Source organism: Aureobasidium pullulans, assembly GCF_000721785.1.
Source record: "Aureobasidium pullulans EXF-150 unplaced genomic scaffold scaffold_4, whole genome shotgun sequence".
NCBI lineage: Eukaryota > Fungi > Ascomycota > Dothideomycetes > Dothideales > Saccotheciaceae > Aureobasidium > Aureobasidium pullulans.
The window spans coordinates 935,013-949,489 of record NW_021941024.1 but is presented as its reverse complement, the minus strand read 5'-3'; the positions used below and the strand labels follow the sequence as shown (position 1 = coordinate 949,489).

General features: G+C 52.1%; 4 protein-coding genes across 4 annotated transcripts; 2 read left to right on the top strand and 2 right to left on the bottom strand.

Moving 5' to 3' along the window:
- Nucleotides 1–94: 94 nt before the first annotated feature.
- On the top strand, nt 95–1,145 carry M438DRAFT_268532 (uncharacterized protein; the record flags this gene model as incomplete). Its single annotated transcript, XM_029900264.1, has 3 exons — nt 95–165; nt 220–299; nt 355–1,145. 3 exons carry the CDS (start codon nt 95–97, stop codon nt 1,143–1,145), a joined length of 942 nt encoding a protein of 313 aa, XP_029763333.1.
- A 3,431-nt stretch (nt 1,146–4,576) lies between these two features.
- On the top strand, nt 4,577–6,290 carry M438DRAFT_292104 (nucleotide-diphospho-sugar transferase; the record flags this gene model as incomplete). Its single annotated transcript, XM_029901769.1, has 3 exons — nt 4,577–4,893; nt 4,953–5,009; nt 5,073–6,290. Exons 1-3 carry the CDS (start codon nt 4,822–4,824, stop codon nt 6,288–6,290), a joined length of 1,347 nt encoding a protein of 448 aa, XP_029763332.1. The 5' UTR covers nt 4,577–4,821.
- Nucleotides 6,291–6,630: 340 nt separating this feature from the next.
- On the bottom strand, nt 6,631–8,621 carry M438DRAFT_332943 (lysyl-tRNA synthetase; the record flags this gene model as incomplete). The annotated part of the gene is made up of 3 exons (XM_029903558.1): nt 6,631–6,641; nt 6,696–8,411; nt 8,468–8,621. The coding sequence occupies 3 exons, from the start codon at nt 8,619–8,621 to the stop codon at nt 6,631–6,633; spliced, it is 1,881 nt and encodes a 626-aa protein (XP_029763331.1).
- Nucleotides 8,622–8,905: 284 nt separating this feature from the next.
- Nucleotides 8,906–13,125, bottom strand: M438DRAFT_343523 (heavy metal translocatin). The gene has a single exon (XM_029905000.1). The coding sequence runs from the start codon at nt 12,782–12,784 to the stop codon at nt 9,053–9,055; it is 3,732 nt and encodes a 1,243-aa protein (XP_029763330.1). The 5' UTR covers nt 12,785–13,125; the 3' UTR covers nt 8,906–9,052.
- Between the last annotated feature and the right edge of the window lie 1,352 nt (nt 13,126–14,477).

Sequence of the window (14,477 nt, the reverse complement as noted above, 5' to 3'; positions counted from 1 at the left end):
ATAGCCCACGTCCCTCACGTAGGTCTGCTTCCTCTTCATTATCAATTTATCAATATCTTTTCCTCAAGACATCCTTTTTATCCAATCAGCAAATATGAAATCCTTCTTCGTTTCCGCTGCTCTTGTTGCTGCAGCAGATGCACTTGTTGCTCGCGACTCTCCATGGTATGTGGATTCTATGACCGACTTCATACATTCTTCTAATAACTCAATTTCTAGCTGCTTCCATTTGACTGCCTCTGGTGGTCCTGGTGGCGTTGTCGGTCAGCTCTCTGATGGTCAGAACCGCATTGGACAAGGTACCTATGCTGAAGCTGTTTTCTTGTATCTTTCCTTACTGATGTCTTCCCACAGGCTTACCCGGTGCTCAATATTGCATTGACTCCAAGGGTGGGCTCACTGATGGCAATGGTCGTGGCTGCATTTTGACACCTCCTACAACTCAGTTCCAGTGTGACCAGGGTGCCAGCCCCACGGATGGATTTTCCGTCGGTTGTGATGGCAAGCTCTCAATCAAAGGCAACACTGACTTCAAGTCTTGCCCAACTGGTGACAACGGAGGATACAACATTTACACCACTGCCCCAGCTGGTCAAGGTGGCTGCGTCTCCGTCACCTTGAGTGCGGATAACTGCAAATCCGGCTGCCCTGCTCCAGCTCCCGCACCAGCCCCTACTCCCAAGACTTGTCCTGCTGCTCTGACTGGTGCCTACGAGTACCCTCATCTCATTGTCCCGGTCGACTCTAAGCAGCCAGACAAGGCGTTCGGTACTTCTTACAACGGTACTATCACTAGCTCTGTATCGAGCTTGTTCAACTTCGATATCCCCAGCTCTGATTCCGGAAAGACCTGTTCTTTGGTCTTCTTGTTTCCCGAGCAGAAGAATCTTGAGACTTCTTCGTTCGACTTCTCTGGCGCTGGGGGTGTCGACTTCACAATGCTGAAAGGCACTGCCAGCTCCAGCACCACGTACAACAACAAGCCTGGCGTTGCCACTGATTACGGTGTGACCAAGGTTGCCCCTGGCACGTCGTCGGTGGTTGCAACGTTCCCCTGCCCAGCCGGGTCTGCTATCGGTTTCGGATTGTCTGCATCGGACGGTACCATGCTTTCGTATTTCCAGGACTACAACCCGTCTCCGTGAGTTTTGCTATTATCCTCTGCTATCAACGTCTAGCTAATAATGTCTTAGCATCGGTCTTTACATCACCAAGTGCTAAATGCTATTGCACGCATTATGAGCTGGGAATCGTAGCATCTCATCGAAGATGTCTACTAAGCACGCCACTTTTCGTATCATGTCTCACGCTATCATGTTCGTTTTGTCTCCTTTCATGTCTTCAATCTAACGTACAATCTTTCCCTATATCTAATTCACAGTCACAATGAATTCATCCAATGCGAGCGCTCTTATCTTTGTTTGTACTTGTCGTTCGTGATATATCATGATGACGTGCTCTTAACAACCTTGCCTATGATATTCTCCCTACTTTGGCTCTCGCTTGGGATCCCCGATGATGAATCTCGTCGATGATCTAACAGTATCGTGCTTCTCTCTCTCATCTATTTTCATATATACCTGTTGATTGACGCTGCTATATAATCTTGATAGCTCTTCCTGGACGCGTCATGCTTTCGAATTCAACGAGCCCAACAGTAGTCACTAGGTGTCTAACTGCAATCATATACCATGCAATCTTGTAGAGTGGTGACACGGTGTCTTGACTATTCTGGCTGCAATACTAGATCCGCAGTGAGAGTTCTATCAGTCCAGCTCCTGCGTCCTAAAAACCCTTTTGCCATTGTGCTCAACCTCAGTATAGCCATGATTGGTCTCAATGGAACCACAAGATTCTTGTTTCACCGAACGGGACACTGAGGAGGACGCTCGAAGTCATTGATTCCAGGAATTCGAGACAACCCCTACTAAAGTCATGATTGCAGCCAGATCAACCGCCAGCATGCTGCCTTTTAACGGAACTTCGATGCTGACAACGAAAGGCACGAAATGACTGCACTAAGCATACGTATCTGACAAAGACAAAAGCAGCAGAGAACATGGAACGCGGGCATGATCACCTGTGTAAGCAGTTCTTAGAGTATGATGAAAGCAAAGTGCAGACCTGGATCGTTGCTCTTCAAGCACAAGAAGAGAAGGGATGAGGTCGTCGAAGAATTACGCTAGATCTTCGGGTCGTCCTGTCATCTTAGCTCCCACCTGAACTAACCAACGTATCTACACACCAACGATCCATACAGGGAAACGATCCAGTGCTGCAGAAATTCGTCCGTGCTCACTTTTCTCGGCAAGATTTTGTTAGTCGGATCGTTTCCCTGCGTGGATCGTTGGTGTGTAGATACGTTAGCGGAGCAGCAGCCAGCAAGAACAGACTTGACAAGCGACTGAATGTTCAACGTAAAGTTGAACTCAACGGAAATGGTCGACCCAATACGAAATTGAGAGTAAGAAACCCTTTTCCCTGCCCGTAGCGGTACCAACTTGCGACTTAATCTCCCATGGAACGTATCGTTCATTCGTCTCGAATCATATCAGAGCACCCTCAATCAGACGACTTCTACCATACTTTGAAGCAAGACACTTACCCGGAGTAGATACCGCAGATACATCGTGCTGCTCGCGAGATGAACACATCCTCTCGATAGCATGCCGCCAAGCATCCCGTGATCCAGCAAGTCTGGAATTTCCCGAATTGGCTAGCGGTTCATCATCACGAGAAGTAGTTCTCGCAGTAGTTGAAAGCATGCGAGAGCAGGGAGTGCCGAGGAACTTGACACAGACACTTCTCCTATGGGTACCTTCTTCAATGATCACTTTTGCAGGATCAAAAGGTTCACGATGAATACTACGTCTTCCTATAGCAATCTCTGAGAAAAGTGGCGTTGTTTCTTGCTGTCGAGGGTTTCTATTCTACACGATGTGGAATTCCACGAGGGACAGTATTTGTACAGAAAATGTAGGTGGTGATTGAACAGTTGATCAATCTACAGAGCATCGTCTCTTCTAGATACAGCTGCATCACTCACGTGAATTGACAGGGTCGATGCTTCAGCAAGGTTTGACTGAAGATCTGGATGTTTCTGTCTGCTAAACAATCTCAGATCAAACCTCATGTCATCAAGCAGTGAAGTCAGGCGTTGCAATGTGTGACTGGTGATGCCAAAGTCACATGAGTTGTGTGCTTCCACTTTCTTATCTTTACTGTATACAAAACATTGCCAAACACAACCAGTCTTTTGGTCGAACGATTGAATTGTCATCGGCTTTGTGATAGCGGTGAGTCCCGGATCTCAAACAAAATCGAGAAATCCGCCAAAACCGTTGTCGTAGTAGAAGGTCTCTTCACGAAAATTCATGCAGTTCTTGATCCGTTTATCGATCAAAGCAGAACACAATGGGAAATACGGGGAGGTGGCTGACGACTGATGATTCGAACAGATTTCTTGGATGAACACCTGGACTGTTCATGCCCTTTCCTGCCTTGTATAGCCTTTATCTCGTCGTTGGCCTGGAGGCGGGTATACAGAACTTAGCCAGGTGGGGTCCACATCGAGGAAACGACATGGGATATCTAGCTCCAGTTAAGCGGCTGGCTCCTGGACCTTTTCATGGTTGACTGTACCCGCTAATAGTGCTGCTGTGCGTTACAAACTCATATTCGTTGTTCTGAAATTCTTCAGAATCAATTCGTTCGTGGCTGTTTGTGTGTAGCATAAGGCTTAGGAGTGTCTTGCTGTGCTTGTGAGCGAGACAAGAGCCTTCACAATCCATATCCAGACCAGGAGGAATCAATCCCCGTGGAGTCATCAAGACGTGGGGTCTACACCGCGGCGTGTGTGTTGATTGATGTCCTGGAGTGGGCGCTATGCTTGGTTCTGACCATCCTGATCTCAGACTCGATCCGACCTCCTGCACCTGGACACCAGGATTGGATGCTTAATGGCCGCCTGGAGCCTCTGTTTCTTCCCAAGAGAAACATCTATGAGAGTCCGAGAGACGTCGGGGCTTATAGCAGCCTTACTTCGCTCGCTGGTCGAAGGCTTGAGACACCTTCTTCAGCTCTGCTGCAGTAACAGCTTGCGAACATCTAGGCTTCGTTCAAGAGTGGTGTTATTGCGGTGTTGTCTTCTACAGATATGCTGACTGGCATGCTCTCTAGTCACTAGATATCTGAGGGAGAAAGCGGCATGGTCATTGGAACTTCACCCGGACCAGGTTCAAGCACATGGGAACATCCATGCAGTGTGTATGCATGCATATACTCTATGGAGCAGAGTGAAGGAGATGGATAACATGGACATAGACAACTGACCAGTGGACAGAGCCCAGTTGGACTCGCGGTTGTTCCTCTCACTTTTGATAGTACAATCAGGGTCATCAGGAAAGAAAGGAGGCGTCAGACGGGACCGTCAGCTGAAGATGGCAGCAGGGCGTGTGTGTAACGTGGCTGTTGACGAGACGGCCAGACCAAGAGTAACAGAAAGGGGAAGTAGTGGTTTAAACGGTTGGACGAGTGATGAAAAGAAACGAGTTCGACTCGGTACAGACGGGTTGCGGGCAGATTCGTATTCATTGGACCAGAAATAGGGGCAAGGGTTGCGCATCGAGCAAGGGTCCTGCCCCTGGCGTTGGTTGATTCGCGCGGGCGGCGGGGTGCTGCTGGACAGCTGGTGCTTCTTCATTTCATCGTTCACCTTTCGTCTGGCCATTTCACCTTGGTTTGTTCTGTCGACTTTGCTTTCTTTTCTCTGCCAGGAAGGAACCTATTTTTGTTCTTCTCTAATTCACACACTACTTTGTAATGGCCTCTCTACAACTTCCTACCCGCAGCAGAAGCCGCAACCCCGTTCCTTCGACCAAAGCTGTCATTTTGGTAAGTGGAGCTAGCTGTGTTTACTGTATACTCGAGTCGCTGCTAACACAAGCGCAAAGGTCGGAGGCCCCAGCAGAGGAACTCGTTTCCGCCCCTTGTCTCTGGATGTCCCCAAGGTGAATTGATGCCGATCACCGTCCACCTGTTCGAGCTCCGTCTAACCAGCTTGCGCCAAACAGCCCCTGTTCGAGGTCGCCGGCAAGCCCATCATCCAGCACTGCTTCGACGCCGTCACCAGAGTTCCCGAGATCACAGAGGTCTTCCTAGTCGGCTACTACGACGAGACCGTCTTCCGCGACTTCATCAAGGACGCCCACCGCGAATACCCCCACATCTCGATCCGCTACCTGCGCGAATACACTGCCCTGGGTACCGCTGGCGGTCTGTACCACTTCCGCGATGCCATCCTGAAGGGCCGCCCCGACCGCTTCTTCGTCCTCAACGCCGATGTCTGCTGTTCTTTCCCGCTAGGCGAGATGCTGCGTCTGTTCGAAGAGAAGGATGCCGAGGCCGTCATTCTGGGAACCCGCGTTTCCAACGAGGCTGCCACGAACTTCGGATGCATTGTCAGCGACACCCACACCAAGCGTGTGCTCCATTACGTCGAGAAGCCAGAGGGCCACATCAGCAACCTGATCAACTGCGGTGTCTACCTCTTCAGCACCGAGTGCATCTTCCCCAGCATCAAGACCGCCATCAAACGCCGCAGCGACCGTCCCCGTCTGCTCTCATACCCTTCTTCCGAAGCCCTCGACAGCCGCGACTTCTCGCTCAACAACGCCGACGACGATGAGGATGACGAGAACCGCAAGAACGAGGTCATCCGCCTCGAGCAAGACATTCTTTCCGACTTGGCAGACAGCTCAAAGTTCTTCGTCCTCGAGACAACAGACTTCTGGCGCCAGATCAAGACTGCCGGCTCCGCCGTGCCCGCCAACGCTCTCTACTTGATGAAGGCCTTCCAGCAGCAAAGTGACGACCTTGCCAAACCCTCAGCCACCATTTTGCCGCCCGTATACATCCACCCTTCAGCACAGGTTGACCCTACCGCAAAGATCGGTCCCAATGTCTCAATTGGTCCTCGTGCTGTAGTCGGTGCTGGTGCCCGTATCAAGGACTCTATCGTTCTGGAAGATGCCGAGATCAAGCACGACGCTTGTATCCTCTACTCGATCATTGGCTGGTCTTCGCGCGTTGGCGCCTGGGCTCGTGTCGAGGGTACCCCCACACCCGTCCGCGAGCACCACACCACCATCATCAAGAATGGCGTCAAGGTCCAGAGCGTTACCATTTTGGGCAAGGAGTGCAACGTCGGCGATGAGGTCCGCGTGCAGAACTGTGTATGCTTGCCTTACAAGGATCTCCGCAGAGATGTGAGCAACGAGGTCATCATGTAAAATGTCTCCCTTCTTCTGCTGCGACGACCACCCCAAAAACATATGCATTTTACACATTTTCTCGAGAGAAGCCGGAGCTTTTCTTTATTGGCGGCGTACATGGGAGCAGTATTCCCGGTTTTGTTCTTTCCTCTACTGTTCTTATGATATCACAATTGGCATCGATACTCTATTCTAAATATCTTGAAAGATTCGCGTTAAACAAAAAGGCGTGTGTTGATTCGTGTCTACAAGACGGTATTTTTTTCACTTCATCTCTTCGGTGCCCCTACGGGACAACTTCACAGGAGGTATGGAGACAAGTCAGATGATGTCTGTCTGTTCATATAACCGGACGTGTCTATTTGTGAGCTGCAAGGTGGTCTAGTTAGTGGCTGAGGTTCGATGCGGACAAACAGAACTTACGAATACCCTCCTCAGGCATGGGAGTCACGTCAACAACCTCGGCGGCCTTGGGCTTCTCGGCGACCGACTTGTCGTCCTTCATGAAGGGGAAGGTGAGAACCTCCTTGATCGAGTAGTGGTTGGTGAGGAACATGACCATGCGGTCAATACCCATACCCCAACCACCAGTAGGTGGCAAACCGTACTCCAGAGCCTGGCAGAAAGTCTCGTCGACAAGCTGGGCCTCGTCGTCACCCTGCTCCTTCTGGCGGGCTTGCTCTTCGAAGCGAAGACGCTGGTCAAAGGGATCGTTCAACTCGGTGTAAGCGTTGACAATCTCCTTCTTGCAGACGAAAGCCTCGAAACGCTCGCAGAGACCCTTGTTGCTGCGGTGGTACTTGGCGAGAGGAGACATCATCTGGGGGTGACCAGTGATCATGGTGGGGTTGATGCACTTCTCCTCGATAAACTCACCGACAAGCTTGTCGAGCATGCGAGCGTTTGTAAGAGGAGGAGAGCACTGGACGTTGGTCTTCTTGAGCATGCGCTTGAGGAACTCGTTGGTCTCGTCGGTGTGCAGTTGGTCGCCTTCGGGGAACTTTTCACCACAGGCTTCCTCGAGAGCGGGAATCATCTCGATGCGCTTCCAGGGCTTGGCCCAGTTGACGGTGTAGATCTCGCCGTGTTGGGTCTCGAACTTGGTCTCGTAGCCACCGGTCAGGTGCTTGACGAGGTTGGACACAAGGTCCTCGGTGGTGTCCATCAGGTCGTAGACATCGGCAAAAGCCTCGTAGAACTCGCAAGTGGTGAACTCGGGGTTGTGGGTAAGATCGATACCCTCGTTGCGGAATTGACGGCCAATCTCGTAGACACGCTCGAGACCACCGACGATCAGCTGCTTGAGGAACAGCTCGGGGGCGATACGCATGTACAGCTCCATATCGAGGTCGTTGTGGTATGTCTTGAAGGGCTTGGCGGTAGCACCACCAGCGATGGCGTTCATCATGGGAGTCTCGACCTCGATGAAGTCACGCGAGTCGAAGTAGTTGCGGATGTAGGTGACCATCTTGGAGCGGGTGATGAAGGTGCTACGAGTGTGGTCGTTCATGATCAGGTCGAGGAACTTGCGGCGGTGGCGCTGCTCCTGGTCCTTGAAGCCGTAGTACTCGTCGGGGAGCTGGTGCAGGCAGGGGGTGAGGAGGGTGACTTCCTGGGCGAAGAGCGAGAGCTCGCCCGAGTCGCGGGTGCGCGGGTTGGTGCGGCCAGGGTAGCCCTTGATGCCGATGATGTCTCCACGGCGCAGCAGCTCGTGCTGCTCGGCAAAGGACTTGTCGCTGGTCGACTCCTGCGACTGGCACATGACCTGCATGCGCACACCCTCGGCGCGGACATCGTAGAAGCACAGGTTGGCTCCAGACGAACGCTTGTTGTAGATGCGGGCTCCAATGTTCAGAGTCTTCTCCTTCTGGTGCTCGCCCGACTTGAGGTGGCCGAACTCCTTCTCAAAGTTGCGCAGGTCGTAGTTGACGTGGAACTTGTGCGGGTAGGGGTTGGGCTGGTGGTTCTGGCGGAGCTTCTGGATGGCTCTGCTGCGGATCTCGAAGTACTGGTTGGGGTTCAGGTGAGCCTCCTCCTCCTCGGCGCTGGCAGTCTTCTTCTTTGCTGGTGGTGCAGTGGTCGTTGCCGCCTTCTCGGCCTTCTTGGCCTCCTTTTCGCGCTGCTTCTGGCGCTTCTTGACTACTGTCTCTCAGCCACTCTTCCACGTTTGTTGTCGCACACGGACAGATACGCACGCTCAGTCTTGCTGACCTTCTCGCCAGTCACCTCGTCAAGGTAGAGGGTGGGAGCTGCGGCATTGTCGCCAGTGGTGAGGGCGCCGACCTTCTCGGCCACGTCGTTGACAGCCTCCTTGACAACGTTAGCTGCTGCTTGTGCTTGTTCCGCCATCTTGGGTGTGTATGAACTCAACTCTGAATCTCCCACCAACGACGAAAAATGTCATTGCGGCTTCGGACCAGTCATAGTTCTTGGCGTCCATCTGCGGGGCTTGTTTGTCCCATGACCCTGTCTCTATCCCGCCATCTAGCGGCGACAACCTCCCTCGCGTTCCATTGGCAACTTGGTCAGATAGGGCTTTTCTGCACACAGTTGGGTTAGATCGTGGCGTGAGGTAACGGAGCATAATGACACGGAAACGACTGAAGGAAAGAGTTACACTAGCAAAAACACTGGCTGGATAGAAAATTGCACATTACATCTTTGTGTGTGCACAAGGAAGCTCTCTTCAAGGTACCAAAGCTATGCCAGCCACTCTCGGTGACACAAAAGAAACAAGAAGAAGGAAAAGAACAATCAAATAGGTATAAGCGCTCAGAAATCTACACTTCCTCAAACCTCTGCAAAGGCACATAAGCACCTCTATCAGCGTTCCCATCCCCCCTCTTCCTTCCGACCATGCCGATAAGCCCACGCACCATGTCACCCACACCACGGCTCTGAGCCGCGGCGCCCGCATCCGTAAACATCTCAGCCTCGGAAACTTCCTTGGCGGCTGCTTCACGGATATATCTTGGTGGCTTCCAGCGCTTGAGCAATAAACTCGATACAACAACAGTAACACTGGAACATGCCATTGCAGCTCCAGCGGCCATGGGTGGCAAAGTCAAGCCCCAGGGAAGAAAGAAACCCATGGCGATGGGTAAACCGATACCATTGTACAAACAAGCCCAGATCAGGTTCAACTTGATGCGGCGGAAGATAGCGCGAGATAAGGCCAGAGAAGAGGGTATGTCGAGGAGATGGTCGGGGCGCATAAGAACTACATCAGCGGCTTCGATGGCGACATCAGTGCCTGAGGCGAGCGAGATACCGACGTTGACGGTTGCGAGAGCGGGAGAGTCGTTGATACCGTCTCCAACCATGGCTACGATGATACCTTGAGCTTGGAGTTCCTCCACAATCTCGCGTTTGCCACTAGGGAGAACGCCAGCGTGAACGTTCTGCGACGGGATGTTAAGAAGATTAGCAACATAGTGGGCTGTGCTTGCTTGGTCGCCAGTGACGATGGAGCAAGTAATGCCCATGCGCTGGAGACAAGCAATTGCGGCTGGAGCTGAAGGCTTCAGAGTGTCTGAGAGGGAAAGAGGGCCAGTATAGACGCCGTCGATGGAGGTGTGGATAGTAGTGACACCTGCTGACTGCTGTTTGGAGAATGTGCCTGTTTCTTCACGGACTTCAAAGTCGTTGGTGTCGTCTGCATCTTCCGGAACGATTACGCCATGGGAACGTAGATACGAGGTGTTACCGATCATCACGTTATAGCGCTTGCGTTGGGGTGAGATGGCAGCCTCCACAGACGCGGAAATGCCCTTCCCGACAGTGGACACGAAGTCGCCGACACTACCATCCAGTGTGCCATCGGAACCGAGACCAAGATGCGATTTGGCTGCAGTTGTGATCGCGCGTGCGATAGGGTGTTCACTGCCCATCTCCGCGAGTCCAATGATGGTCCACCAAAGACGCAGCTTGGCAGCATCGGCGGTCCAGCCACCTTGTATATCTGAACGCGACACACTCATCTTTCCCATGGTCAAGGTTCCAGTCTTGTCGAGGACAATGTGTGTTACCTTGGTTGCGGTTTCCAGAGTCGCGCCACCTTTGATAAGAATACCCTGCTCGGCTCCGACACCAGTACCAACCATGACAGCAGTGGGTGTCGCAAGACCTAGTGCACATGGGCAGGCGAAGACAATGACAGCAATACAGAGCTTGACGCAAACCATCAGCGGGCCACCACTCGTATCCTTAGTGAAGATGGTGGGTGGTGTAGGCAGCAAATGGCTCAAGATCATCCATGCTGTAAAGGTAGCGAGGCCCAGTGTGATGATGATAGGTACGAAGTAGCCAGCAACCACATCGGCCATACGCTGAATAGGCGCACGGCTGGTTTGGGCTTCTTGCACAAGTCTCACGATCTGGCTGAGTTGTGTGTCACGGCCAGCTCTAGTGACCTGGAAATCGAGTCTTCCTGAACCATTGACGGTACCTGCCATGAGATTCTTGCCCTTCGTCTTCAGAATAGGCATCGCCTCTCCGGTAACCATGCTTTCGTTGACGTAGCTATCGCCACGGATGACGGTACCGTCAGCAGGGACTTTGTCACCAGGCTTGAGAATGACCACATCGCCGACTTCGAGGAGCTCCGTAGGGACAGTCTTCTCCTCGAGCGCACCTCTAGTTGAGGTTTTCTCGGATTTTTCGTTGTCGCCGTCCCATTCGTCGGCGGCCTTTTGCGCTGCGATAGGGTCTGTGTAGATGAGAGCAGTTGACGGTGCGAGACTCATAAGGCGAGACAAAGCGGCCGAGGTCTGTCCCTTGGCTCTATTTTCGAGGAATCGACCGAGCATAATGAAGGTGATAAGCATAGTGCTTGTATCAAACGTCGTGGCAGGTCGTGAATGAGGTGGCGTGAAGATTGAGACTAGCATGGCGGCACAGCTGAAGAAGAATGCTGCAGATGTTCCCAGCACAACCAAAACATCCATAGTCGGCGAGCCGTGCTTGAGAGATTTGTACGCAGATCTGTAGAATCGTTTGCCAATGCCGAATTGAACAGGTATAGTAAGTAGCAAGCAGACAACGTCCCCGAGCCAAAGTCCTGGTATCAACGGTAGCTTGATGCTTCCATAATCCAGAGGCTTGATGAACATGGGGAACATCATGCTCGTGAGAAAGACCGGGATAGCGAAGAACAGAGATACTTTCAAGGCTCTAGACCATTCCTGAATCTCCTTAGTCTTCGCAAGCGACTCTAGCTGGGCATTGTTGTCGTCGTTTTCGGCGGTCAAGGCGTTGAGACCTTCGTCCTCGATTGATTCGACAATTGCGCGAAGGCCAGTCTGCGTAGGATCAAATGCGACAGAGGCTCGGCCAGTTTTGAAATCGATCTTGACTGCAGTGCTGCCTTTCCGCTTTTTGAGAGCAGCCTCGAGGGCTGAAGCAGCTTCGGGGGTTTGTAGACCAAAGAGTTTGAGCTCAACAGTGCTGCTGGCCCTTCTGGAGCGCGATCCTCCTTCCTCACGAGACGTCAGAATCTTGGCGTCGAAACCACGATCCTCAATGGTCTCGACAATCTTTTCCGGAGAAAGCTTTGTGGGATCATGTAGAATCACAGCTCTTTCGGCAAGCAAGCTGATGTCGAACTTGAGGACTCCGGGTACATCGCTGAAACCACTTGTTACAGCGGAGGTGCATGCACCACAAGTCATGCCTTCAATTGCAACAATGGTGGTGAAAAGAATGTCGTGTTTCCTGCTCTGCCGCCTTGATGAAGATAGCGTCTTCGTGGATCGCACAGGCTCGGATGCTTTTGACTCAACGACAGACGCATCAAAACCTGTGTCTTCGATAGTCTCGGCAATCTTGTCGGCGCTGATCAGCTTCGAGTCGTGCTCAATGACAGCTCTTTCTGACAGCAACGAGATGTTGAAGCTCTTGATTCCAGGAAGGTCCTTGAATGCGCCCTCGACGGCAGATGTGCATGCGCCGCATGTCATACCGCCCACGCTGACGGTGGTAGTCACCAAGCCTGAGGGGACGGCCATAATTCCAAGGCCCATCATGTCTTCGTCCGACTCTTCTTCAGCGATATCGTCCAAAGTCGCAACGGGTAGATCTGTGTTTAGGACGGTCGCATCAAAGCCTCGGTCTTCTATTATTTCTCGTACTTGTTCGGCGGAGATTTTGGTTGTGTCGTGCATGATAACAGCGCGTTCCATGACCAAGCTGACAGACACACTGCCAACACCGTCTACATTTGTGAAGGCTGATTCTACTGCCGAGGTGCATGCGCCGCATGTCATGCCCTCTACTTTGAGTGTCGTTGTCGCAAGATGTTGCGGTTGTGACGAGGGCTGTGGCGGGGTACGGGGGCCCATGTTGTTGTTCCAGTTGGCGAACTGTGTTTGAGGAGAGGCGCGAGGGGAGACTCCGTCAGATGCAGTCGAGGGAGAGCCATGTAGGATAGTGGTCGGCGGCGGGCCAGTGGGAGAAATCAGACTGCTGTCCCGGCGGTCGTCTCTTTGTGAGACTTGGAGGTATTGTGGCGCCATGGTTGTTTGCGACGCAAAGAAGGGCGACAAAGAATCTCCAGGACACCGATGTCTAAGAATGTGTAATATGTACAACTCTGCTAGCAGGGTACTCTTGTATATGCGCCTGGCCCGACTCAGCTGACGAGCTGACTGCAATCGGCTTCCGGAGATGGCGCCAACAAGGTCCTGCCGTGTGGCGCGTTATCTAGGTCGTAAGCGCCGGACAGGTCGAGTACTGGTCGATGCGAAAAGGAAGAAAGGCAGTCAAACAGAGGGGGAAGAATGGAATGCTACAGACCAGGGGCCATGGCGGTCGTTGCAATCAATACATAGAAATTGCATGGCTCGATGCCCGTTTGGTGAAACTGCAACGACCTCCTGCATCTAGGAGAGCTCGCTGCCGAAACACTTCGCTTCGGCTCCTTCGGTCAACGACTTTCGGCTTTCGGATGTCCGATATATTGCTTTAATCTATCAGAGAAGTGACCACACTAACTACCTTTAGCAGTCAACCTCAGTCCATAAACTGTGGACATCCCTTGATTTTGACATTGCTCAATCAGAGTCCCCTTTATGTACTCTATGTCTCATTGTTTAGTGCGCGACGCCGGAGAGCCGCAACGGCTTTCTCGCCCTTCTAACGTTTTGCTTCACCCAGGGGATTGATAATAAGCGCATCGGGTTTTCTTACACAGCGCAACCACTTCCTGCGGCTCTGCCCCCCAAAGTTACCATTTCTAGCTATTAGAAGAATGGTACTGAGTATCAAGGACTTGATAGAGTTTATCAAGACACCGAGACTTTCATATTCTCCTTGGACAATTCACGAACTCCCAAAAGTTTCGTGCATATTCGACAGCTAGGCCTTTTGCCCACTACGGTGCGTATGAAGAAAGGAGAGCCTGCATGCGCTGAATAAGCAAACTCCGTGCACTTGATATCGATTCTTCGTCCACCGAACTCCACCCCAAACTCACGGACGCATCCACGTTCTTCAAAACCAGTTTCGAGCCTTCATCTTGTACTTCGTGACTTGCCCTGTATGATCGAAAATCTGGTAAGTTGAGTGCCAACACCACCAGCCATGATCTCGACGCCATGAAGCCCAGCTGTGGCTGATGCAGCTCGAGGGCTTCCACGAAATCGAGGGCAAAGACTCCGACGCTCCAACTTCAACAGCCCATTTTCTTGCAAAACTCAATCCTGGACTCGCGTTCCTCCTCGGCCATCGTCCAAGTCTCCAAGATCTGCAATCCTCACTCGAATCCTTCGATGAGCCTCAGCCCTCAGATCGTGGCTAGTGAGTACCAGCCACGGCTGTGTTTCTCGTCTCCATTTCGTCACTCCGGCCGCTAAGGAACCTTCTTGTGCGGATCTCAACGTGGTGACAGCCTCAAAAACGTGCCCTCTGCACCCAAACAACCAAAATTCTCGACTTTTGGCAAGTCCAGGAGACCGGTGATGACCGAAGCGGCAACTCTGGTCACTCTCTTGCCTAACCCTATCCCGTGCTGTCTGTATTTCATGAGATCGACGTCAGATCCCGTTGCTCGATCTCGAACGAAAGCGGCTTGACTTGCTCCTGACTATGCCCCCAGCGGTTCATTGTTTGTTTGAATGCGTGGTGGGCTGAAGTTTAGAACGGTCTAGGACGATGACGATGTCGAAAGTTCTTCTGATGGGAGCTCCATATCTTCCCTGAGGCCTCACC